The sequence below is a fragment of the Parus major genome, chromosome 2 (genome assembly GCF_001522545.3).
Source record: "Parus major isolate Abel chromosome 2, Parus_major1.1, whole genome shotgun sequence".
In the NCBI taxonomy this organism is placed as follows: domain Eukaryota; kingdom Metazoa; phylum Chordata; class Aves; order Passeriformes; family Paridae; genus Parus; species Parus major.
This window is the reverse complement of record NC_031769.1, coordinates 139,294,226-139,321,661: the sequence shown is the minus strand read 5'-3', so window position 1 is coordinate 139,321,661 and position 27,436 is coordinate 139,294,226. Positions and strand designations below refer to the sequence as shown.

Below are 27,436 nucleotides of genomic sequence, written 5' to 3'. Positions count from 1 at the left end.
AAATTAAAACCTGCATCTGCCTTCCCTAGCACTCATTTCTTTCTTCAGCCCTTCTGCAGACCAGACCCAACTGCACTTCAGAGTTGCCAAGTGATCCACATTTTTAATGATGTGTATTTTCAGTGACAGTGACACGCGACATATTTTCAGTGACACGGATCTGCCTGGCTGAACCCACTGCCATGGTTTCACCCCAGCCAGCAACCAAGGCCTAGGCAGCTGCTTACTCACTACTCCCCCACCAGCAAGATCAGGGAGAGGATTAGAAGGGTAAAAGGCAGAAAACTTGTAGGTTGATAGAGACAATTTAATAAGGAAAGCAAAAGCCAATCACACAAGCAAAGTAAAACCAAGAATTAATTCACCGTTTCCAACAGGCAGCCACGTGTTCAGCAATCTCCAGGAGAGCAGGAAAGTGGTTCCATCATGCAAAACAGTTACATCTCCCCCTTCCTTGTTCTTCACCTCACTTTATTTATTGAGCATGAGGATATGGTTTGAAATATCCCTTTGGTCAGTTTGGGTCACTTGTCCTGGCTGTGTCTCCTCCCAACCCCCCATGTACCCACAACTTCCCCACCAGCACGGCCGTATGAAAAGCAGGAACAGCCTAAGCTCTGTTTAAGTCCTGCTCAGCAATAACAAAAACATCACTACATTATCAACCCTGTGTTCAGCACAAATCCAGAACACAGCCCCAGATTAGCCGCTGTGAAGCAAATTACCTCTACCCCAGCCAGCACACTCACTCTGCAGGGCAGGCCATGGTGACAGGTGACCACAGCCATTCAGGGATACAAGAGGTGGTCTCACCCCAAACATCTCCTCTGTTACAGATCTGGTCCCCTCTGGAGTCTCCTGATGTGTGGAGAGTGGTGTCACCTGCAGTGATGCTGTTGAAAGATGCTTAGGGCATTTAAATTGCAGAAGAAAAAAAGCTAGAGATTATTTTGCAGCTCAAAGCACTCTTGCAACTCAGTATCTCCTGACACTCAAGAAATAGCTGGCACTGCCTGAAAGAGAAGGTCACACCACTTCTTTGTGGGGGTGGATTATCTGGGCAGAAGGAAGAGACCTCAGCCCTAGGGCTCTCATATCTGGATTTTAACTTCTACATGCACTGTGGCTCACCACTGCTCTCAAAATCTCTGTGTCATGGAGCTGCAAGAACCCTTCAGATATGGCTGCTTTTAGCTGCTGGGTTTTCACTCTCCCTCCCACTGACCCTCTTTAACAACTGCACAGGTGAGCCACAGCAGGATGGGGAGATGGGGGTGCCCAGGGCAGCCAACACTCCTGGGGTGAAGCTTCCAGCATCAGCAGATGCCCCAGGGAGCTCTCCAGCTCGCAGATCTCCCACTCGCTGCTTTCAGCCCCAGCAGCACTGCATCTGCACCTCACACCTCCAGGGCTTGTTTTTATTAGGGTTTTTCTGGTTTTTTGAGGGTAAATACATAACACTGTCACTTGCGAGCAGCAGATGTTGCCGAAGGCCTCGCTGCGGTGGCAGCACAGACGGAACGGCTGCAACACGACGGGATTAAGACAGTTTATCCCCCCAGCCCCGCTCAGCACGTCCCTTCAGCCCTCAGCCCGGAGCACAGCCCAGGCCGTGCCGGTGGCTGCCTGTCCAAACAGCCACCCACCCCTTCCCGGGGGACTGGAGCTGCTCCCAGACACCCAGAACACCCCACACACAGTGTCCCCGAGTAACACTGACTTGGAAAAACCAAAATATAGGTATTGAGATACATATACCATAGCACAGGGCAAATATATCCTGTATTTACGGAATGTGCCATAGCACATCCTTAGCTGAGAAGGTACTCCCTCAGCCTGGGCTTGGATGCAAGAAACCCCTGTGTTTTTAATATTCAATAAATAACAGTTTTACTAAAAAGTGCTGGTACGTGCACCAAATAAACTATGTGTAAACAGCACGTATATTTCATGTAAAATACTGTCATATATACTTATATAGCTTTCAGTCATACATACTTATCTATAAAATATGAAAATAAATAGCACTGAATGCAAAGCCATCGCACATATAAGCCACATGAATACATAAAACTGATACATAAAATATTATATATACATGAACCATTACAAGTATAATATAAATACATCTAAAGCATACATTTAGAAAAAATCCATAATACACTATTTTTATGTAGTGTTCTCTATATAGAACCAATATGTAACATTCTATTTATTCTGTTTGTTTTCACAAGATTCTGAATTGATGGCTTTTAAAAGAGACAGGAGAAATCTTGTGTCTGCCTTCCCTAGCACTTCTTTCTCTTCATCTGCTTCTGCAGATCGAACCCAACTGTGCTGCAGAGCTGCCGAGTGATCCTCATTAAAAGGATGACGGTATTTTCAGCGACATGGATCTGCCTGGCTTAACCCACTTTGCAGGGCAGGATTTCAATTCCGCGTGTTTCTATAGAGATAACTTTGCAATACATATATTACATATTACACTATTAGATACCATTATATGTTACCGTATTGCAACACGTAAATACCCAAAGCATATTATAATAATATATATATGCCTATGAAAACACGCCTGCATAAACAGTTATATCTTTTGTACCGATGACTCGAATATGGGAGCTATACGTGCCACTGAGATCCGCATAACACATGATTTTCACGTTTGTTTGTACTCCACACTCCACGCTTTCCACACACAAGGCGCGTGTGCGGGGCCGTCGCGCGCAGCCCCGAGCTCCGCACAGGCGCGGGGCCGCGCGGGGCCGCTGGCCCCGCCCCCTCTGCCCCGCGGGCGGGGCCTGCCCCGATAAACACGGCCACGTGCGGGGGGGCGGGGCCGCCCCGCGCTTCCGGCAACACGCGCGCGCCGCCGCCGCATAAATAGCGCGGAGCGCACCCGCAGCTACTGCACTCCTCCAGCCACCGCTCCGGGTACTGCCCCGTACCGCTCTCCGCGTGCTGCCCCGGTCTGCCCCGTACCGCTCCGGGTACTGCTCCGATCTGCCCCGTACCGCTCCGGGTACTGCTCCGATCTGCCCCGCACCGCTCCAGTCGCCACCGCTTCCCAATCCCGCTGCTGGTCCCGCTCCGCGTCATCGCCATGCCGTTCCTGGGGCAGGACTGGCGCTCCCCCGGGCAGAGCTGGGTGAAGACGGCAGACGGCTGGACGCGCTTCCTGGATGAGAAGAGCGGAGGCTTCGTGGGCGACATCAGCAGGTACCGGCGGCGGCACGTCCGGCCCCGCTGCCGGGTGGTGCCGCCAGGGGGCGCGGAGCCGGGGGGGAGCTGTGAGGGGCGGACGGGCCCCCCTCGCCCCGGGCCGGCTCAGGGGACGCCCCGGTGTCGGTGGAGCGGGGTTGTTGTCTGGGTGACCCCGACCCTGCCGGTGGAAGGGCTCGGCGGCCTCTCCGGGCCTAAAGGAAGCTCCGAATGGGGGTCACTTATGCCCCGGTGGGGTCCCCACGTCCCTATTGGGGCTGTTCCTGCCCAGGTGGCCGGACCGTCCTTCGGGCTATGGAGGTTGCCGAAAAATCGAGGAAAAGATGAAACATTCAGCTGCCCCGCGGTCAGAGGGCTGTGCCCCCCCGGGGAGCATCGCCGGACGCCTCCTGGAGACCCTGGTGGCTGCCCACCCTCCCCCCAAAAAACAACCTTTCCTGGGGCTTCCCGGTCTCGGGCTGGGAAGAATGATGTGTCTGAAGCAATAAATCCTCCCTAGGCCATGAGTAATGTACCTTACGTGCCGCTTGACTAATCTGGCTGCAAAACATCAACAAACCCCCAAGATGGTGCGGGCAGGAAGCTTTGCAGTGCGTGGGTGTAGTGGGCTCGGGCCAGATCGCTCCTGTCAAAACCAAACTTTTCTCACAGAGCTGCATATTCTCCTCAGCTGTGTGCTGCCAGGGTTGGGGTTGCTGCCACCGGACCTAGGGATGGGTCAGGAATGCCCATGACAAAGGGACTTGGAGTAAGAAGGGATTTGCTGTGAGACACTGCTTAGATGTTATTGTGCGAGGAGGCTTATGTAGCTGGTATCTCCTGCTCTCTTTCGTGTAAGCTGCAAGTAAAAATCAAGTCTGGGTTTGTAATTTGAAAATAGGTAGAAAAACGTTAGGCTGATGTGTGTTGGGAATACTGAGTTGATACATCCCTTTTCCCATTTAAAAGCAAGGAGGTGACATATTGGCCCTGGACTAAGGTCCTTGCAGTGCCAGGTCCAGGTGCCCAACTGTTCAACCTGTCAAGATGCCCTGGAGAAGTGTGTGGAAACCTGGCAATACATAAACAGGGAAATAATCTGCCTCCCATGCTGGAGTTCATCCACTGCTGCTGTTATGGTGGTTTCAGATTACAGAGTCATTCAGTAGGAAGTCAACAGGCAAGGGTGTGCTGTTGACATGTGAGATTTAAAGCAGATCCGTCTTGGGCTCAGATTCTGCCACTGCACAGGGCATGTTAACCTGACCCCCTGTTGATTTTATGCAGCCATGATAAAACCTGGGCTTGGATATTCCAAAACAGCTTCTTCCTTGCTGCTATATTCTGTTCTCAGGTTTTGGTCCCCCTGGCAGGAAGCAGCATGGATGTTCATGAGCAGCTGAGATGTTCTGCTTTCACGTTTAGGTGGTTCTGAGCAAGCTGCAGCTGGCAGAAATAGCTGGTTCCCCAAACTGTTGTTTCTGTGAATATTGTTCACCTTCAATGCTGCTGCTCTTCCCCTTCTGCGGTGTTGTGGTGGAGCCCACAGAAGTTGTGCATTCTCCACAGCTCGGATGCCTTCCAAGGGGGATGTGGAGTAGGAAGGGGGAGCCAAGGGTCATGGTGTTCTGAAACTGGGAGAGGTTTCTTCTACCTCTGGGGCCATGTACAGTTGCCAAACCAGAACACCCATCTGGATCATCCTAGAGGGAATCTGGGTCCCTTCTGGGTCTGAAACTCTGACTTGGTAGCTTGACTTTTGTCTGGTGGTGGGGCCACTCAGACAGCCAGTGAACAGGGGAAACAAGAAGTCGTGTCCCACAGGTCTCATTCCTTTGCAGGAGACTGTGCTGAATAGCTATCAGAAGTGTGTTTGGTGTGGTGCTCGTGTTTGGGTTTTGTTTGAGACTAAGCAGTGTAAACACATGGCCTGTACAGGAAGCCTTCTGGCTGCGTAAGGCTCCTTGAGGCTGTCTCAGAGGAAGCTTGCCCAGGGCTGTAAGCAGCAGCTATATGTTTTGGCACCTGTCAGAGCTCCAGGGCTGTCTGAGCCACAGCAGCTGTGAGGTGCCTGGGACCCTTCTTCAAATTTAGGGTTGCAGACAGCCGTGGTACATCCCTTGCAAGCTGCTAAAACACTGGGGACAGCTCTGTTTTGTTCTCCTGGATGCATGGCCTGTCTTCTCCCTGGCACCTGCAAGGCACCCTGCAGCTCTGGGCAGCAGGCTGTCTGCTGGGCTTCTGCTGAGAGCCCCTGATGCTGCTGCCTTCCCCTGCCACCCCAGGGACCTTTGCAGCAGTGCTGTGGCTGCCCAGGGGCTTCTCAGTTTCGAGTTGTGGCTTGGATCTGCTGATTTGCAGGTCTGCAGAATGTGGGGATGTTGACAGACAGCCTTTCATTGCCCTCAAAGGAAATAAGGGGTTATAGCTCCCTTCACTAATAATACAGTTACAGCAGAGCTCCAGCAGAAGCATGCAATGGACAGTCTTGGACAAGAGATCCTATCTGTTAACTTGTGTAGTCACTACTACATGGGGTCTGGGAAAACCATCAGATGAGTCTGAACCTCAGCTAAGCTTTTCCTGTAAGCTTGAGATTAGTATTTTGTGGGAACTCTGTTGTTAATAAATATTTTGAGTACATATATGTCGTCACGGATGTCTAAATATGTCCTTCCGTAGCAGTCTGACGGGCTCAGAGCAATCTGCTATGTACACTAGGAGGATATGGTGTTACTTAAGGGTAGAAATAGGTTAAAGAGGGGAAAAGAACATTGCTCAGCAGTGTCCCAGCACTGTGTAATCTGTGTCACCTGCTCCTGTCATGGGTATCTTGGCTAGTCCAGGATTGAGGCACCAGAGGTTCCTTTAAAAATACCATTACTGGATGCTGAAACTGTCCAGACTACTTCTTGGGGGCAACCTGCAAGGAGGCAGCTTTGGAGGCCACAATAAAAACGTGTATTTTCTCTCCTTGCAGAAAACATAGTGTGCAACAGAATGGAGAAATAAACAGAATCCTTGCTTTGTATCATTCACAGCTTTTGTAAAAAAGATGATCACAACAAAGAGAATCTCTTCAATAGCATAAACTATGATGTTGCTGCCAAGAAGAGAAAAAAAGATCTGCTGAATAACAAAGCCAAGACTCAATGTAAGACATCTTTTGGACTTATTTTTAAACAAAAGTTGCTGCAGAAGAATGGAAAATGCTTCATATCTGTGTTTTGCACAGTGCTTGAAGAGCCTTCTAGAGTCTTGAAGGGCTTTGCGCCCACGTTTGACCTAAGTAGAGAGCTTGGATACAGTTTAACACAAAGATTTATGCCTCTGTTAGTAATCCCTGTTCTGAGGAGTTGTGCTTGTTGTGTTCAGATTTTTGTCGTTTATTTGTCAGGAGGGTAATTTTTTCCTATGGTACATTCAAATGAACCAGTTCCAGTATTTTCTCCCTGTTAGACTTCCTTGTGCACAACAGGCTAAATTTATTCTTCCTTCCATATGCATGTTGAGCAGTAATCTACATTACTGGAGGCTACAAGCCTGAATGTAAGCTTTGATCCTATATCTCTGTGTGCGGAGTGCATGAAAAATGAAATAAGATTTTAGCTCACTCAAAACAATAGAAGGCTCAAAATCTTTCTGTGCGCACAGCGAGCAGCCAGGGTCTGAGATGGGGCCCTAGGGGAGGACCCGGGGGAGCCTGCAGGAACAGCAAGGTCTGCACTGGGCTGACTGCGAGATAGGTACTGTAGTTATATGTGAAGACTTCAAATGTAAACATATACAGAGGAAATGGGTTGCAATTCCCACACTGCTATTAACTCATTGTGCATCCCCCAGGATTTTGGAAACTGTTGCCAAAAGTTGGCCCCTCAGTGTATTCAGTTCTCTGAAAAAACAAATGTTACCATGACAGTTTTTGGCTGGATTCTGTTGTGACCTACCATTAAAAAGTGCTTGATGCAGGGTCAGCATGCCTGTAACTGAGGCTGGGTCTGTCCTTGGACTTGCAGTACCAGGAGTACATTCCATAGCTTTAGTTCATTAATTTACCAGTTGCTCTAGGAGCTCAATATTTTCTTTATGGAAAGGAGTCCAGCAGGGTGGGGAAGAGAATTTATTTTACACTAGCAGTTAAATTGCCAGTATGTGGTACAAGTAAGGTCAAAAGCCCATGTGAAAATGGAGTGGCAGAAGGACTGAGCAGCATAACTTGCTTATAGTACAGGCTCTTCTGCAAACAGAGTTAGCAGTGTGTGCTGAGTATTGGGAAGTTATTTTGGGGAATGGATGAGACAACTCCCATTCTGAGGGAAGGGAGGGGCAATTAGAAATAGGAAAATTTTGGTCCCATGTAGTTTCTTTCTTTTTTAGCAAGTTAGCTGCAAGTATAAGCATGTTCCTCTAAGCCTGACCTCACTGCTAAAAGCTCTCTTACATGCCTGGTGTCTCATGACATTTTTGCTCAACTTCAAATTTGACATACAATCCCAAGCCTGTAACCAAGGCAATAAATAGTTAATAAAATCAATAACAACAAAACCTGGCTGTCAGCCACACTTACTGTCTGGGACCAAAGAAGAGGAGGTGCTATAGTATGTCTGTGGCTGGCAGATTAAACATTTACAGGCTTGAGCTGTGTCAATGAAACAGAAGCCTTTTCTGAGGGCTAGAGCTACAGTCTCAAATGAAGCTGTATAGAAACAAAGCAGCTCAGCAAGTTGCTAGATTTGGTTTCAAATATGGTGGTGTAAACAAAATAATTTACTAAAAGACAGTGAATGTCATGAGCAGAACAGAGATACAACTCTTTGAGATGGAAGCTTAACTGAGTGAAATGTCTTTGTCCAAACAGATTTCCACCAGGAAAAGTGGATCTATGTTCACAAGGGAAGCACAAAAGAGGTGAGTGTCTCTATAGGTTCTTTGTTCTCTTTTCTACTGATTTTTCTAAGCAGTGGAAGATCCTGTGCTGATATAAATCAGCAGAAGCTCTTAAGAGATAAGTGAAAGATCTGGCTTGTGGTTGGAATTTCAGTAATGATTTTAAGCCCCTATCAGGGATCCAGGGCTTGATGTACAAGGCTTTGTACATGTGTTTAAAATATGACTTGTTTGCTTCCCTCATTTAAAAAAAAACAGCCATTTGCAGGCCAAGCCATAATACTGTTCTTGGCTTTCACCCAGTACAGTCCTAACATGGAAAATCATTGGAGTTTATCACAACAGCTCGCTTGCACTCAGGGAGAGAAGTGGCTCTGTGAGACTGCTCTGAACTCACACTATATGTTTGAGCCACACATTCTTGGGGCTCTTCTCGCACATAAATTCATGGGTCATGAGCAGAGCATGGGTCTCTCTTGGGAAGTTGCCATGATCTACATTGGGCCATGCCCACTCTCGCTGTCAGTAAGCATGGCTCAGTGGGAGCCAGGCCTGCCTCCTTTGGCTGTGACTTGCTCCCATGGTTTGTACCCATCAGCTTGCTAAATTGAGTTGCTCTGGGTCAGGTCTATGTGGTGCTGTCTGGACTCAAGTCTGCCAAAGCATGACCCAGAGTGTGTTTTATTCTCAGCGCCATGGTTACTGCACCTTGGGAGAAGCCTTCAACCGGCTTGACTTCTCCAGTGCTATCCTGGATTCCAGGCGATTCAACTATGTTGTGAGGGTGAGTCCAAGGTTTATTTTTATTTGATGGTGGTGGAGGCTCTGTACTGAGCACCAGTTGGATAATGGGAACCACTGGCAAAGAGATGTCTGAGCATGCAAGTGGGTGTGTTGGGCTTTTCTGCATGAAGTAATGCATGGAAGTTTTGTGTGTGGATAGATGCCCAAATTTTTTCTTTAAATTATTAAAATGGAAAGGGAGGAAGTGTTGATAAGGTGGAAGATGAGCTGTCCTTAGCCTAGCCTTCCTACTACTTCTCAATTGTGTCATTCACTTTTGAAACCCAGAAAGCTTGGCTTCTAACTCCTGAGTTTTCAGTTCAGCTTCTGAAGAAGAACCTGGGCTCTCTGCAGATGCCACAGGGCAGTGGAGACCTCTTTGCTCTGGAAGCTTTAGCCTGAGGTCTGTGGAGCTTTGTCTGCATTGAGGTGATACAGGAGAGACTCAGGGGAGCTGAGCATTTTGGAAATGAGGGGATGGGCTGAACCTCTTGGTGGTGCTGAAATTAACTTCTCTCTTAAGGACTATGATTGCTCTTAATCCTTTGTGCCTGGCAGTGGTTTCAGTGGGTGAAATGTTTGTTTAGTCCTGACAACATTATTTAATAAAGGAGTCATCAGCTTCAAGTTTCCCATGCTCTGGCTTTGCGTAATAGGTCAGGGTTTTTCTTTTGGCTCAGAGTGGCCAAGGAGGTGGTAGTGGTTGGGGGACCTACTGTCCCGAGGGCTGTGGATACTTGTATGTTTATCTGCATGTGATCTGCCAATTGATCTTGAATTTCAGAATGCTTAGCAAGATTTGGAAATTTAAAAAAAAAAATTGGAAGCTTAAAAAAAGTTACTAACTTGAGGCTGTTTATGAATGGCTCCTTTTCATGTCTTGTGAGCAGCTGATCACTGGTGGGGCAACAGCTGTTCAGGTGTTAGGTTCTGGAGCAAGCAGCAGTGGTATTGCTTTCCCTTTGAGTCAAGTGTCGTGAAAAGTGTCTAAGGAAGAAATTATCTGAGCAGGATAACCTTGATTTGTGCACTTAGGTTGTCTAGGTGACAAATCACTTGTGGAAACCTCTGTCACCCTGGGAAGGGTACAGGCATCAGGTGTGATGAGCCACTGGCTGTGTAGGAAGGGCAACCACTTGGATGTCCCACTGCAGGAGTGGTGGCAGGGAGTGGGGATTCTGGGGAGGCAAAACAGTCATGTAAACTCAGGCTGTCCTAGCTCTGCTGATCTTGGGACTACTTGTTTTCCCGCTTGTGCAGAAGTGATCACCAGTGTTGAGGTAGTCTCCTGATATTGGAGAGATATATATACACACACAGCCGTGTCATCTTCAGGGGGATTACTGGAGAAGGAACAGTTCATGCCAAGGCCATAACCCTTTAGTCAAATATAAAGAAGGAATGTAAAATAAAACTTGTTTAGTGCTGCAGATATCCCTTTGGCAGACTTTCTTATGACAGTGAAGAACTCCAAAGACCTCTGCTAAGCATGGCCTCAGGTCCTGCTGTGCCACATGATGGGCTTCTGCTGCTCGGTCCAATGTGATAGTCTCGTATGGGACTGCAATGGTTGAACAGAAGTCCCACTAAATTTTTTGAAGCGCAAACTTAAATTTCAATTAAGTCAGTGTGGTCTGGTGAGGGAGCTCAGGCTGACCCTTTTTCTCACAAGGACTTCATACACAGCACTCTTGGGATACTTTCATCAAAAACAATAGTTTTGAAAACTATGGAAGTGGACATATGTCCTTGTTTGTACAAATTGCCTCTCTTCTGAGCTTTTAAGATTAGCTTTTCCCCAGTAATTTTACAGATACAATACTACTGAGAAGTATGAAGCTTTCTAATTGAGGTTGACTTGTGGTTTGGCAGTTTAAAGAAGATATTAAACCTGGTACCATGGATCAAATCATAAAATTGACTTCTTGAAATGAAAGGCTTGTATCAGCCAAGTCTCCAGTGGTTCATAAAATGCCTTGTATACCAGATTTATTCATTAAAAGCTCTGCCTAGATGTGGATCATGTTTATGGTCCTTTGCAAGTTGCAGGCCTCCTAGAGCATACAGATGGGCAATCTGTCACATGGGAAATGCCTTGAATATTGGCAGGCAAGAACACTTGTTCTCTCTAGGTCTACTCCTTGCTCAGGGTATCTGATATTAATGTCATGCTACTTAATTCATCAAGCAAATGCTTTTCAAGGAGTGGACTTTGGAATTGGAGGCTGGAAAATAATATGACAATGTCTGTAGGGGAAGAAAGGAGAGAAACAGCTGCAGGTTTGAGGTTCTGCTGGCTACACCCAAGCTTGCTCTACAGAAATATAAGCTGCATCACTTGTTGGTTGCCAAATGGGCTTTCAGACTTAACATGACCTTACCTTTCTGAATTTCTCTAAACTTAAGTGAACAGTGCTTAAGCATCTTTGGTGCTTTATTGTCACAGAGGTTTCTGTGTTAGATAACACCCAAACTAAGTTCTTGGAGTTTCTAATGGTGCACAGATAACATGGAGGTATGAACTGCAAGAAGCTTGGCAGGTATTTTTCATGGGTAAATACCACAGCTGGAACCAGTGAGTCCATATAAATGAAGCAGAAGAAATTTTCCTCTAACATCAATCTTACCTTCATGGTCTGCTGGTACAGTTCTGGAAGTGCCAAGTTATAGGTACTGGTGCCATGACTTGGTCCTTGCTGATCCTTCAAGTTAGTGCATCTGCTTACATGTTTCAGAACAATCAGTGTTCCTTTTTTAGGGCTAATGAGGGAGTGTGTGCTTGACCCAGAGGACCCAAAATGTTGTTGGTCTGAAACAGCCCTGGTTTCTCTGGTATTAGAGATTTAATGAAAAGACTGGAAGCGTTCTGTAAGCATAATTAATGGGAGCAGAGACAAATGCGCCTGCAGCCCAGAAGCTGGTTTTCCTTCAGGAACACTGTGTTCAGATGACAGGTTTTGCTGGCTGCTTCTTCAGAAAGAGGTTTCTCATATGATGGTAGTCTCAAGGGAAGGTGGTGTTTCTGATCATAAAATCTTAGGTCAGGTTAAGCTGCCTGGGCACAACTCTAAAATGACATGATCTAGGTTGTGTGCAGCCTTCTAAAATAAACTCTTAAATTTGCTTCTTAAATTTTAATAGAGGTTAGTTCCAGGAGTCCTGGATTTATGCTGTCCTGAAAGATTATCAATTGGATGCTGTCTCATGGAGATCTGTCAGCAGCTGCACTGTAAATCATTATAACTTGCCTTGCTCTTGCTCTACCTGTCAGCTGATGGCCAGTGACATTTCAGCCATTGAAAGTGAAGGGCTGTGAGAACAAGGTGGGGCTGGAGGAGGAATTTTTCATTTTTTCTAAACAGTCCAGGTGTGAGGAGTCACATCCTCAACCATCAGGAACTTATGGATCCCACACAGTGCTGTCGAACTTTGATATAGCTGGCTTGAGGTATTCAGCAGGGAATTTACACTTCAGTAGTTTAAATCTTGTGATTTTAATCACTACAGAGCATTTCCCTTTTTGAGGGAATACAAGGTTGTACTCCCCTGCTCAGCACAACAGGATTGCTGAGGTTTTTTTGGCTGTGTGTGCTGTAAGCCCCAGCAGTGGTTATTTGGGGTATGGATTGCCTGCACGCCCCTGGGTTGAACCAAGACTGTGGCCAAAGTGCCATCTGGCTGTAGCAGGTCTACGCAGTGCTGCACACAGTAGTCATGGGTGCACAGCAGTGTTTTCATGGCCCTGGAACAGGGACCCTATTCCCTGCCACATGGCACTGTTCTGTTTTCTATTTTTTATCTTGTGCTTACGGAAGGAGAAGGATCTGCTCTGCTGCTGAAGCTGAGAGGCTTTGTTGCACTGCCTGCTCCAGACCAATGGCTGGTGGATTTGAGCAGGAGCCCCACTGCACTCGGGGAAGTGAGCAGGTTACTGCCCTACTGTAGAAGATGCTGCCTCCTGACAGCTTTGCAGAGGCCCTGGAAAACTCCCACTGCATCTCTTGCCTTTTCTCTGTAATTCTTGCAGACCTCTGATAGAAGACAAAATGGGGAAGGATTTTTTTAATGGAGCTACCAGGTCACCTTTCTCAACTTCTGAGGAGATGGAAGAGTGAATTTGGATCCAACGCCCTGTTTTCCAGAGGTGTTGTAGACTTCCCAGCTCCAGTTAAAACTGGCTAGAATGCAATTACTTAGTGTATTTGAAAAGCAGACCTTTAAAAATTGTTCTTAACCTTTCCCTGTGCACTCTCTCCTACCATCTGTCCCTCTCAGCTGAGCGTGGGCTGGACTTCATGCAGCCACATCATAATACACGCTTGCAGCTCTCCAGTCTTTTTACCCTACTCAGCATTAATCTGAATTCATCGGTCTGCTTTAGTCTGTATTATGCAAGTGGCAACATTGACTTATTTTTTATACTGCTGTAGACCTCAGTTTGGCAGTCCATTAACTGAGATCATACTTGGGGCCTGTGCCAACACAAAAAGACCCCCAGTGCACTGGAGCATGTGGGGCACAGATAGACTGTACTGCTTACCTGATTTTTGTGTATTATATGAGCACAGAGAATAAAATATGTCTTTTGATTTGGAGAACTAGCTAGTTGCTTCAGTCAGCAGTCCCTGGGGAGTAGAGTAGCCCTAGAAATATTCACAACATAGTTTTCATATGGAATTTCATCCTGTGTTTATTGCTGTAGAAGAGAAGGTGGCACATGATATCTGAGCTGGTTCACTGAACATAAATTGAACCTTGATAAACACAGATGGGGCAAATTTGAATCTGTTCCTTTGGCTAAATTAATTTTGTACCAATTTAGCATTCTTCAAGGAACTGAGATTTTTATCCTCATTTGTCTAAAAGAATGGCCCTGGTGTCCCACTCCTCTGGTATTACATTACATGGTGCTTATCACTGCATGCATTTTGGGATTTTTAGTAATGGGCACAATATTGCTGACACCCAGCCTGGAGGAAGCTGCCTCTGTGCCAGTTCCAGAACAGTGCAGTCTGGAGACAGCAGTTGTTTGTGCACAGACAAGCTGATCTGGGTGCATGTGTGGTCAGTTTACAGATGGAGTCTGGAAAATTGATCACTATAATCAAAAGTCTGAAGGCTAAATTGTTTAGGGTAAGCAGAGTATTAGACTACTGTGGTACATTGGTTGGGGTTTTTTTCTACTTACTCATCCAGTATTTCAAAAGAGACTTTATAAGCTTTTCAAACATCTTGCAAGCCTTGTTTTAGGAGTATTTCGTTATTGTGGTCTCATTTGGGTGATATAGTCAGGAAATCTACTGATGCTTGTGCATCAGATATTACCCAACTCTCTCACATCTCCTGTTGCCTCCAAACAAGCCAAGAAAAAAAGCAGCCTGCCCTTGACAGGAGTTAGTGCAGGTCCTTTTTCATCTTGTTTTTTTTTTGTTGTTTTTTTTTTTTTTTGGTCATATGAGGTACAAGATATTAATAGAATGTAAACTCAAAGCCATCTGATGGTGGTGTTGGCCTGGATATTAAACAGAAGAAGAGATTGGTCACTTGAGGCGACTTCACTGTTCCTAAGTGGCAGTCACATGCCAGTGCCCCAGATGAGCAGTACAGGCTGCAGTAATACCTCTCCCTCAGCCCCCTCATTGCCAGCTTCATGGCAAGCTGCCGGTGATTTTTTGGATGCATTCCTGTCATTCTTATAGCAGGGCAAACAGTTCAGCTCATGACTTATCAAGTCTAGTCAAAAGCCATCTTAGTTACTTGACACAAGTAGTTGCACCTTCTCTGGACTCTCTGTGGTGCCAGCAATGGGATACTGGAGCTGCTGATGATAAAGGATTAATAAGCTCATCATGCGGCAATGTGTTGATTGATTTGTAGCATAAAAGGTTTTTCCTTTCCTTTCTAAATTAAAACAGAAGGCTATGTACATCCAAAACAAATGGACTGACACGTGGGCAGTCTGTGCATTTATATAATGTTGGGGGAAGGGAGAAAGGCTTGCAAGATCACAGGCCACATGTTCTGCAGAGCATGTTTCATAGGAAACTTCCTCAGCTGCTCTTGTGGCACAGAGATGGGGAAGAGAGAATGTCCTTCCCTGTGGGAAATGCTTCCTTTAACAACTGCAGCTCAAATTCACTGTTCAGCTTGCTCAAGAGTCAGGAGGTTGGTGATGGGAAGTAAATTCTAATCAAAAGTAAAAGAAAGATCTTCATTAGCGGAGGTTAACAAGTAAACAGGGCAGACAAGGAAAGGTGGTTTGTTATTGCAGTTGTTAGAGCTGAAGAGGGGAGGAAATTGTGGGAGAGAATGGGGCTTGTTGTGGGGAGGATTTTTGTTCTTCCTACAATATTTTTTGTTGTGGCGACAGCGCTCTGACAAAACCCATGCAACCCAGGAGTTGACGTAAATTGTGGCATCTGATTCTCATTGATGGTCTGTCAATAATAACCCCATCCCAACAGGCATTGGCCCGTGTTCCCTTATGGTACTGCTTGTTTATGCCCCAGTGAAGGATGGTGACGTTGGCCGTTTGCTGTTCCCTTGGTGTGAATAGCAGCTGTCAGTCCAAGCAGCACTGTGGTTTCTCTGCATCTCTGAAGCATGAAATCAAGTTCCCTCTCCCCCCACACTGAAGAAAATTAAAATGCCTCTTCCCCCCACCTCTTTTGATGCGTGTTTAATTATTTGGCCTCTGCTCTCCTTCCCCTTTGCATTACTTTGCTCTGTTGTTCTCTCTCCTTTTTATTTTCAAGCAGCAAACAAGTCTCTGGACTGTTTTGCTGTGTCATGTGACTAGGAGTCAAGATTAGAAAGGTATCTCTGTGCTCTAAGGCTTGAAACTTCTATTTTTATCCACAGCTGTTGGAGCTGATAGCAAAGTCTCAGCTGACGTCACTGAGTGGCATTGCCCAGAAAAACTACATGAACATTTTGGAAAAAGTGGTTCAGAAAGGTAAGAAATGGAAATGGTGAGGGGGAGTCTGATTTAATCTGATGTACTTTGGTGAACCACATCCTTGAGAATAGTCAGGCAATGCAGAATGTGTGAAGAGGAGGACCACTGCTTATTTTTGTAGTGCAGTTCTGCTTTCTTTTCCCTCAATGAAGGACTTGGGAGGAGGGGAAGAAATGTCTGTAGTCTGGTAAGAGAGGTGACTCCTCCTTTCCAGCTTTCCTCACTACCACCCCTTCTGCATCCTACGGAGTCCTGTTTTTGACTGCAGAAGATCTGGCTGCTCCTGCCCTCGGCAGGAATTTTGGAATTGTGGTTGAGATGTGGCGCTTCCCTCATGGATGTTTAGCTCACCCTGAAGCCTGGGCATGGACAGCAGCCTGTTATTATACATAATGAGAAATGCACATTAGCTGGGGTAGATGGGGAAGAGGTGCATATAGATCACGTCTTGCACAGTATCAGAGGGGAAAATTGGCTGGTTGCCAGTGGCTGGAAATGGGAAGTGCTGCAGAAATGGCAGATCTCATCTGCTTATCCTGGGAGGCTCTTTCCATCTGCTGTCTAACCTGTGACTGGCTAATGTTTAAGTGCTTTCCTCTAAAAAGAAAAGCACGGGCTGGCTCTCTTTGCCTGTGAAATTACAGAAAATAACTTGACTTGCCTGGGAAACATGTAGATTCAGAGAAGAATTTTGACAATTCCCATTTTTTAACCTTTCCGGTTCTTCCAAAGTCCTTGAAGATCAGCAGAACATCAGACTAATACGGGAATTGCTGCAGACCCTCTACACATCCCTCTGCACGTTAGTTCAACGGGTCGGCAAGTCTGTCCTGGTCGGAAACATCAACATGTGGGTGCACAGGATGGAGAGCATTCTCCACTGGCAACAGCAACTGAACAACATTCAGATCACCAGGGTAAAATACTGTCTTCATCATGAAAGCTTTTTGTGTTAACGGCTCATATTTGGGTAACTGCTTCCCACTCTCCTCCCAGTGCAAGCACAAACTGGAAGGATCTGGAGTTGCCAAAATAACTGTATGCATTCCTAGCATTACTTCACTTCCTTAATTCAAACTCAATGTACATAGTCCAGGATCATGCTTGAGGTTACTGGTCCCAGACTGTGGCTTGACTCCATAATGGCTGTGAAGTGTGGTGTGAACAGAGCTGGACAGAAAACCATCTTCCCCTCCTCAGAGCTTAGGCCTCAGTGTGAAAAGTCAACTTGGACTTTCTTAAAGGCAGTTTGCCTTCTCTGAAGGCAATTGCTTTCAAAACCCATTTATCAGACAGTTGAGGTTTTTAGATTTATTTAATCTGTAAATTAAATGCAAATTTTTAAATAGCTGCATATCTTCATGCCTCCTGGCTGAAAATACCAATGATTCTTCCAATTGTCTGGAACTACCTTTTCCAGCTGAATGAGTCCTGCTTTCACAACATCTGGTTTTTTTGAACAGCATCTGTGGGGATGGGAAGGATGTGTTAGATGATAAATTTCTAAACTGATTTTACATGGGACTCAAATCTGAACTTGTTCCATTTCACACAGCCACAGCAGAGCTGATGTTGGACTAGACCTCTGGAGGTAATCTGGCCAAACCACTCTGCTCATACCAACAATAAGTTGCCCAGGACTGTATATACACTGTTTTTCCCCTACCTCACATGGATGCTTACTCCTCTGGAATGCTAAAGCTTTCATGCTGGTATCTGTGTTGGTGTTCCTGTTGTAGTCTTGAAGAACTCTGCCTATTAAGACAAAAGTGCATTGAAACATTGCTTGTGAAAAGAACTGTCTTTTATACATACTTGTGTAGGTTTGTAGGCACTTTTTCAAAAGTAAATAAAATAGATGTAGAGCTTGCAAAAAAAAATCATACCACTGGAGATAACTTCAGTTCAAGCTGGAACAAAACCAGATGAATTCAGAGTAAGAAAGAAGCTCAGCTCCATGCAGCCAGTTATTTATGGTGCAGTGAGGTTGTGGTGTTTCTAAAGGGGGAAATGTCTTCCAACACCAAAGACCTAAATCAATAAGAAAAAAAAAAACCAACCTTGCTGTATGTGCCACAGCTGCTTTAAAAAAAGACAAAGTTCTGTCCAGAAAATGACAGCATACTGATCTGTTCTGGTCTAATCTGTGTTCTTTCTCCAAAAAAAAATCATGCTTGAAACATTCTGGAAAAGTGTACTGAGGGAAAAGTAGTAGCAGATAAGTTTTTGGCCTGATCCAGAAAACCTGTAAAGATTATTAGAGTCACACAAGTTTTTTTCAGAAAGAGATAAAAGTATGAGCTTTGGGGTTGTTTTTTTTTTTGACCCAAGAGTCTCTGAGCTTACTCTTGCCTGTTGTGCCCTAATAAAGCTTATATGTACACCTAGTTCAGAAGAATGCAAAATGCAGCCTGGCATGGAAGAGTGGTGGGACATGATCCAGGGCTCCAGTGCATTTGTCCTGCCCTACTCCAAAAAGTGTCCCAGACTGTTGTGGAAAGGAGTGTCCTCTGGAGACAGTTTGCTCCTTCTGGAGTGATTGTCAGGTCTGCCTGGCAGGTTGCAATGCAGAAATGGATGTTTTGGTTGAGAAGCTCTGGTCCTTGCAGGTTCCAGGCAGTGCTGCTGGTCTGGGCAGGCTAGCACTGAGGTGCTGGAGTGAAGGCAGGAGCTGCTGCTGTGCAGATGTACTTACTATTCCTCTGGAGTCTCCCATGCTGTGGGATGGCTGGAGATGGGATCACATGATTAAAAGCAGCCTCATGCAGTGTTCCCCTGCTGCTGGTGGGCTGTGTGCTGCTTGTTTGAAACAGTTAATAGCTGTGCCAAAGATGAGGCGGGTGCTGTGACTCTGCAACTTAAAATAGCAGCATCTCTTTGCAGGGTAAAGGATGAACTTGGCACATCCATCTAACATTGTTTCTTTGTTGGAGCCCAATCCTAGAAGCTGCTGTTTGCCTTAATAAGGCTGGGGCTGGTTTTGAAGCTGCAGCTGGAGCTCAGGTTGTGGTCCTTGCTGATGCCTTGCTCTTGTGTACACCTTGGATTTCCCCTGAGTGCAGGACATGGAGATCTACTGTGGTCAGTTTGTCCTGGAGCTGTACCCCATGCAGACTTGCAAAACAATCCTGGACCCTGTAGAAGCTAAGCAAAGGTTTTGTCTCTTTAGGCTAGGATCTGCTTTTGTGTGGCTGAGCAGCCTGGAAAACCAGGGCTGCAGCCTGTGTGAAAGGGGGAAGGTCCTTCAAGTGTTCTTAGAGGAAAAGCTAACCCTGCCAGCAGTGACCTGGGAACACATGCTGTGGATACTCACCAGCTCCTGCTATGGTTGCAGCAAGATCCTGTGATGACATAAGCTAGAACACATGTCAGAAAAGCATGAGATTCCTTGCAGTCTGTGTAACCAGAGCTGAACTTGAGAAGTAACGCCCATCTGCCTGCCTCATGGTGGAGACCTGGATGGACAATACCACGATGCAGCCAATGTCCTGCTGTAGTGCAAGCTGATGGTGATGCTTCAGGAAGCAGAGTCTGAGTATGGATGTGGGGTGGACAAAAAGGAGAGCAGGAGACTTGGACTGCAACTCTCCTAATCGTTGTACTACAGATACATGTCCTCTTCCTTGAGGTTATCTCAAACTGTTCTGGGACAGAAGGTCAAATATTTCTATGTAGGATGTCTCCTTTATTTAGAAGAGGGAACTGCTGCTTTGTTCTCTGTGGGAAGAAGTTTTTAAAAAGCAGTAGCTATGCTGCGAGCTGGGATTTCTTAGGTTTTCAGCTTCCTGGGAGCTCAGTTCTGTCTGTCTCTTCCAGCCTGCCTTTAAAGGAACCACTTTCACCGATCTGCCTCTGTGTTTACAATTGAACATCATGCAGCGACTGAGTGATGGGAGGGACCTGGTTAGCCTGGGTCAGGTGGCTCCTGACCTCCAAGTGCTCAGTGAAGACCGGCTGCTGTGGAAGAAACTGTGCCAGTACCACTTCACAGACAGACAGGTATGAGGAGAGGTGCAAAAACTGCCATCAGTTCTTGGTGTACCCCCTGCCCCCCCCAAAAGAGTGTCTGCCTGCACATTCTCTTGGGTGTCTCTTGGATCTGAGGACTGTGCAGCAAGCTGATAATATAGGCTGGCATGTGAATGGCTGTGAAGATGATTTATATAGAGAGTTTTACATGCCACAGCAATGATTCCTGAAATAGGAGTTTGAAGAATTAATCACACGCTGAACTTCAGTCCTAATCCAGGTGGGAACAACTGCATGACTTGCAGTTGCTCCTTGCCCCACGTGTGCAGGGAAAACGTGCAGGCAAGCTCCAGCGATCATCCTGATATCCCAGGGACTGACACCCTTGCAGAGAATCTTTGGATGTGGTCCATGAGCTGTACTCCCTTGCCCTTTAGAGCAAGAAATCCCCTCTGAGCTGTTCCATGAGTGATGGGATGGTATGTGGAAAGCAGCCCTGCTGCTGCCCACTTTGTACCTGTGTAAACATCTCTGGCAGGCTGGTAATCATCTGGGATCATCTAAACTTAAAAGCAAACAAACAAAAATCCCTCTCTGTTTATGGGTTAATGTCTGGGGTGTTTATTCTAGACCTCTGCACTTCAGGAACCATGTGCCAGATTTCTCTGCTGACTTGGCTTTATTTACTCACTCCGAACCTGACTTTGGAAGTGACTCTGAAGGAGCTATTTCTATTATTAAGTAAATTCACATCCAACCTCTGCAACTAATGAACCCTAAAAGAGAGATGGGTGTCTCCCAAGCTGATACAATAAATCATTGACTCTTAGAGAAAAATACCTCAACTTTTACAACTGTTTAATGCAACTCTACTTGCTGTGCTGCCAGCCAGAAACAGTGGTCAAAGTAGTATGAAATGGCTGCCAGGGTTTCAGGCTTCCTGCGGTGGAGTTGATGAAGTGGAATAGACCTTCATAATGGTATTGAGTGAGGTGTTCCTATCAGGAAAATGCTTATAGCTTTTTCAGCTGTAAGTAGAAAGTAAGAGCTTCTTAGCTCAAAGAAGCTCAGAAATCTTCAAAGTAAGAGCCTTCTTGGTGTTGCAAGAGAACTTTTATGGCACTGGCAAGGTTGACATGCGAGGGAGAGACTGTCATGAGCTGAACAGAACAAATGAGTTTTTTGAGCTGCTATAATTGTGTGTATCTTTTCTTTAAGATTCGCAAACGTCTGATCTTATCTGACAAAGGACAGCTGGATTGGAAAAAGATGTACTTCAAGCTCATAAGGTGTTACCCACGGAAGGAGCAGTATGGTGACACACTGCAACTGTGCAGGCACTGCCACATCCTTTCCTGGAAGGTATGAGATGCTGGTGGGACAGACAGATTGGGGCAGGAGTTATGGGCCATCTAGTACTTCCTCTGATTGTAGGTGGGTTAGGGTGTTGCAGTTCATTTGCCTGCATAGCCTAGTGAATTCCTACATCTTAATTCTCCCTCAGCTATTAAGATCCTTTCTTGTCTGTTTCAGAGATCCCATCTTTGTCATGAACACAAGTAGTGTCCATTGGGGCCAGAGAGCTGGAAGTTGGGCATATTTTAGGGCTGCCTGCAGGAAATCATTTTAGCGTTGCCAGCAGCTTCCTTTACCCGTTATGTGAAAGTGGAGGTCTTGGCAATGGGTTTAGCTGGAACGAAAGCTGATGGCTGCAAGACAGCTCAGGACAAAAATCTGCTGACCACTGTGGAGATGTGCAAGGCATGTCTCTGGAGTTATACTCCAGTACAGTAGCTGATGGTAGGCACTAGCCTCTTTCCCCTCAGAAGAGGGGAAAAGAATTAATTGGATCTTTGCTGCTTCTTTTTTCGATTACTTGTCCCTAAGATATTAAGTCCAGTTCTGAGTGAGCTATTATTCTTTGCTCTGCTCTACCTATTTGTACATGGGATATCTGGCAGGGGCAATGCTAAGTTTGCTGATGCTTTGACACCCTTTCTGCAGCCTCTCTAAATTAAATTGTTTTCTTCTTTCCCAGGGTACTGATCATCCCTGCACAGCCAACAACCCAGAGACTTGCTCCACCTCTCTTTCACCCCAAGATTTTATCAACTTGTTCAGGTTCTGAACTTGGGTCAGTGCAGCTTATGCAATTCCTAGAGGACACTTTGTCACAGAGCTTGGACACTCCATTTGTAAATAGTGTAAATATTCATGTTTGAAGCTCTTGAGTCAAGGAACAAAAGGATCTTGGAGAAGAAAGGTGAAGTTGCTCACTGACATGCAACACTTAAGGAATACAGACTTCCATAGGACTGGTATATAAATACAGCATGTTGTACAGAGTCCCTTTTTTATCATCAGAGTACAAGATACAGGGCAAAAAAAACCTTTCTTTTTTGTTTTTAGAAGTTAAAAATGAATTTGCCCCGCGTCCATTTTAGAACTCTTTTGGTTTGTTTTTAATAGAGAGAAAGCAATATGAGGCTAGGACTGTTGAACTGTTCCTCCATCTGGTTTTATTTAGCATACATATTTATAAGTATGACATTTTAGAAATATTTATGAAAAATATCCCTGTGACAAGTTTAATAATACTTTCGTGCTTTTAAAGTGACACATTCTGAAATACTTAGGATAGAACTCTAGCCTGCTTGCGAGACAGAATCGCAACGTACCACTTTCTACCTCTAATAGATTGAGTACCTTTCAAACAAAAATCCAGCATACAATGTGAACTTTTGTATTTTGTACAATGATTTAAAGGGAAATGTTTGTGATAGTAAGCATCTTTTCTTGTATTAATGCTTACCTCTTTACATTAGTTTTCTTGCTCTACTCAGTGCTTGAATGCCTAGATGATAGGCACGTTATGAATACCTAAGACTTTACTCCATCCTCTTTTAATTTGTTGGTTTTATGAAAGACTAAGCAAATGTGTAAAGAGAAGACAAAAGGATGAGCATTATCTACAAGGGAGGAAGTTCTATGATAGGGAAACAAAGGATTAGGACTGGATTTAATCTCACAAGATAAATTCTTAACTGCTTCATTAGGTTAATTGCACTAGTTGAAATCCTAAGTGAGGTTAGAATCTGTTTTTTCAAGCCCATGTTTTCCAACATATACACTGCTCTGTATTCTGGCTGCTGTCAAGTGAATTTCAGTCATGTTGGAGCGGATAAAATACAGAGAGAACTGGGCTACTGAATCTCATTAAATGATGCGGTTTTTAGTCACTGGAAGACTGGCAGCAAATGTTTCATTTCAGAGCCCTGGAGCTTAGGGGAGTGATCAGTATTTAGCAGTCAGGACTTGGGTAAGCAAGGGATTTCCAGCATAATTGATGTCTTTGGTTCTTTTCCCATGCCTGGGCAAAGACCCAAGGACCCTAGCCCTTTCTGCTTCTATCTCTGAGCTGCTTTATGGGATCTTCTGACCCTAACCCAGAGCTAAATTTTCAGTCCTATAGAGTAAGTGGCCACTTCACTATGGCTGTGATCTGGCTCACTGTCTCCTTCACTTCTCTCTACGGTGGAGCATGAAGAATCTAGCTCATACATAGCAATCTGAAAACCTGCAGTGGAAAGTTTTTGCTATTTACCAGTAGATTTCCTGTATAGCACTTTCTCTGTGTGTGATGTAAGCAGGATACCTCGTAAGGGTAAATATTTAGTGGGTTGTGTGTGACTATGTACAAAAATTTTGAGGAAAAGGAGTACTCAGGACAATTCAGGAAGAACTACTTGAGTTAATTATTGTTAAATATGCTGTTCCTTTTTTTACATTTTTATAACTGACTTTGAACACTTTTCTGCAGCTATTTGTATTTTAAAATTACAGTATTTGCATTTTTGCAAACTAAATCACTTTACATATTCTTGGAAGAGATGCGAAAAGGGAGAAAAACTGCCTCTAGATGGAGCAGTGGGAAGAGGGGAGGAAAACAAGGAAAATGCTGACAAGAACGACCCTTCTCCAGCCACCTCACAGCAAATCCTGAGTTTTTGCTCTTCCAGAGTTCTGTGAGCCTATACCACCCTTAGCCATGGCCCAGAGCTTGTCACTCTCCAGAGATGGGGGGAAGACACATGCAGAATAAGAAGCTTTATCTTGGTGATGCCTCATTTATCAGTTCAACTGCTGGTGGAAAGCATAAGCCTCCTGATCATACTCATGTCAACTGAAAGTGATTTTAAAACTGCTACTTTGGAAAAATACACTTGTGCTTGTTTGGGGGATGTTTGTGAGTAAAGGAGGCCAGTTTCTGATTTCCTTCCCATGTTGATGGCAGAGGGTAGACAAGGCTGAAATCCAGCTTTGTGAGTGAGGACGTTAAAGAGTGAAACTTGAAAGTGAAGTGAATGAAGCACTGACACTGAATTTGGAGAGTCCCGTAGCTCCTTTTTTCAGCAGTGAGAAGACCTGTCCCCCTTGGCATCTTTTGCTTCCAGCTCTGACTTGGGGTTGGTTTGTTTTGTAGTTTTGCCTCTGCCACCCAGTGAAGCCAGCCTGTTGCAATGGGGAGGCAACAGTATTTTTATATGAAATGCTGCAGTGTTCTGCCTACTCTGCATCTGTGCTTAGCACTTACCTCTGTGAGATTGTGACACTGAGTGAATTTTAAGCTCAGGTTTGAATCTGGCCTACTGCATTCCTTGCATAAGAAGATGGAAATTCTCAACACTGAGCTGTGATTTAGGATTGTCTTGGCTCCAGCCATTGCTCTATCAACCTCTTCACTGGCCTCTTCTACCCAGAGACCATGGGTCATACTGACAACAGATTTAATGTGCAACTGAGGCTCCTATTGATGAAACTTACTTCAATCACTGTGTATTTTATTTTTTAGCACTCTAAGGGTCAAAGAGCTGAAGATGATTTGTTTATACATAGACACTTGTCTGTTGCTTATGTGAGGTCTTGGGCTATTGCTGTCAGTATCCAAGCTAGCAGCAAACCGAGCAACTACTGTACAGAAAAAAAAAACAGACTAAACAAAAAGAAATAGAATAAGCCTTATTCAGTTACTGCCTCAGTCATTACCCTCCTGCTGCAGCAATTGTCAAAGATGGCCTTGGTCTCTTTGGGGACCCATTGTTTCTTGAGTGGCTGGTACAGGGAGATGTTGCAGTGAATTCAATACTCTTGGTTTGTATTTAAAACAAAATGCTGTTGCATCCAAATACCTTACTCTAACCATTTACAAACAAAGCACTCAGTATTTTAGTGGTGCAAAGGCATCTGCTTGGCTGAGGATGGCAGAGTAACAAAACTGACAGTGACATCAGGGACTTCCAGGTGGGATGGTTTAAGGCTGCTCTCAGGCAAAAGGGACCTCTTTATTTTAAGACAATGTGGCAAAGCTGTTGTGAAGGGGAAAGCAGACTTTTGCTTGTGTTTTGGAAATAGAATGTTCTTTTCAAATGACATTTCACCTTCCAGTTAGATCATGCATTTCCATTAGATATGCATCAGTTCTTGTTCCAGGAGAGTTTTTCCTCTCTTTAGTGCTTTCTCTTGTCAACATATCCAGGGAAGTCTCATTGTCTTTTGAGGATGTATTAAGTGTAGTGCAACAGCATAGAACATGGTGTTGTGAAAAGGAAAAATAGATACATGCAAGGGAGGAGGCTTAGGAAGGGAGAGATCCCAGAGATCTGTTTCGGCTTTCTAGAAGAGGCCAGTTTTTGATGTGGTGGCTATTTCAAGAGGCACAATTTCAGCTGTACATACCTTAAGCCATTTATACTAACTATGGTATGCTGAAGTTTGATCATAAAGCATGTGTACCTCCTCTTATGTTTTTTGGGGTTCTTTTTTTAAACTGTGGGACTTTCTAGATCCTTTGATCCTTTATTATGTAAAGTGATTAGGAAAATGTGTATTGCTCTGAAGACATTGCTTTGTATGTAAACATTTAATTGCACCCTGACACTTTCTGTATATGGGAATATATTTTATATTGTTTTTCTTTGCCCCAGGTTTTAAACTGTTTGTATTCCCATTTCTGTTTGACTTCAATTATTTTTGTGAGGCTGTCACCTTCTAGAACATACACAGGTACTAAACCAGCTTTTCCTGCCCAGAAAATTCCTTGACCTTTAGTTGCTAGAATTTCATTTAGAGCAGGAACATTTCAAATCCTATTGTGTAGCAAATAAATCAGATGTGCTTTTCACACTGATCTCCTGCTTGGTACAGCAAACCAGCACTGTCCTCTGCGGTTGTCCTTACAAACATGTTGCACATCTTCTGTGTAGATCAGCACCTTGCCAAAAAGACATAGCTTTAAATTAAAATGCCCCTCTTTGTAGCTGGCCTGTTTGCACAAGCACAGGCCCTGTGGAGCTGATGGCTGATCAGGCTGGTGTAGACTTGCTTCCTCCTTCAAGGTTTGGGACTCTGGTGTTCTGTTTGTGCTGCTTTCTCAGCTCATTGCTTGTAGTGATGCTGTTTCCAATCTCTGAAGCTGTGGTCAGCCATTCACACAGGTGTCAGAGTGTGGCAGCTGGGCTCTGAGTCTATCAGCACGTAATTTCTATCCAGTGTCTTCCTCCAGTGATTTTGTTGGTTGCAAATCAGCTTTGCAGGATCTTGCCCTAGGAGAAGAAATCCATCTTGTCCTTGACACATGCAGTCTCAAGTATGTAGATACTCTTGACACCAGAGAAATTCCCTCCCTATTGCTGCTTCTCCTACTGGGAGGGCAACTGAGGTGGAATTTGCCTTTCTTTAGCCATTCTCTGCTGCCCAGAATGCTAACATGTCAGCTACCAAGAGAACATTTTAATTTGAAATAGAAAATATGCTCATCTTTAGGAACTAATCTACAGTAATTATAAATACCTACTTATATATGGAAGAGAGCGTGTGTTCTGTTTTATTTTTCCTTGAAGTTGTAACTAGAGATGATATGAAGTGAAAGGCATCCCTTATATAAGACTTCTGTTTAATATTATTGTGTGGTTAAAATCCTTCCATTATAAATTTGCACACTTTTTTCCTCTTGCATGTTCAACTGATTTTTACAGCTGTTCTGTGCAGACAGTATTTTTGTAAAACATTTTTGACACTGAATTGCAATAAATGTTCAAACAATGTGAACCACAGAGATGGTTGTCTCATTGCTTCCAAGGTGGTGACCTTATCAGCCTTGAGCTTCTGATGACTGGAAGCAGACTTTTCTGCAGGAACATCCAGAACTTGGCTTGTTGCAGCAGAACATCCCAGAGCTATTGTTTCATCATGTCTCAGAAGGAAATGAGCCCTCACTTCTAACAGAAATGGTGCTCACGGGCAGCTAGTGCTCATGAATCTGTACTTGCCTACAGCACAGGAGTGATTGCTGCCCCAAAAGAGATCAGTGCTCACACTGATCTCAGATTAGACCTTCAACTCCAGTTTATGACTTAAAAATATTGGGTTTTTCCTAGTCATATTACCTGAGTGATCATTTTTTAATGTGTTTTTGGGGGGGTGAGGAACGATTGCATCTTGTTAGTATCAGGACTGCAAACAGTCTGACCCAGGTTCCTGCTCAGAGGGTATGTGAGTAGGAGCCCACTGAAGTAACTGCTAATAAATTGGGGAAAAGCAGTTGAGAAGGCAAATGACACGTGCCTCTGGTTGGCAGTA

General features: G+C 44.8%; 1 protein-coding gene across 4 annotated transcripts; it reads left to right on the top strand.

The window, feature by feature from the left end:
• Window positions 1-2,842: 2,842 nt before the first annotated feature.
• FBXO32 (F-box protein 32) lies at window positions 2,843-26,910 on the top strand. Of its 4 annotated transcripts, none has more exons than XM_033512440.1 (9): window positions 2,843-3,219; window positions 6,243-6,355; window positions 8,060-8,109; window positions 8,780-8,872; window positions 15,733-15,826; window positions 16,562-16,746; window positions 19,646-19,828; window positions 21,017-21,160; window positions 21,332-21,818. In XM_033512440.1, the coding sequence occupies exons 1-9, from the start codon at window positions 3,104-3,106 to the stop codon at window positions 21,359-21,361; spliced, it is 1,008 nt and encodes a 335-aa protein (XP_033368331.1). In that variant the 5' UTR covers window positions 2,843-3,103; the 3' UTR covers window positions 21,362-21,818. The 4 variants fall into 4 exon arrangements, with proteins under 4 accessions (XP_033368331.1, XP_033368330.1, XP_033368332.1 ...); XM_033512439.1 differs by lacking the exon at window positions 21,332-21,818 and adding an exon at window positions 21,837-26,910 and having other exon boundaries at window positions 2,846-3,219; XM_033512441.1 differs by lacking the exons at window positions 6,243-6,355; window positions 21,332-21,818 and adding an exon at window positions 21,837-26,910 and having other exon boundaries at window positions 2,846-3,219.
• The last annotated feature ends 526 nt before the right edge of the window (window positions 26,911-27,436 follow it).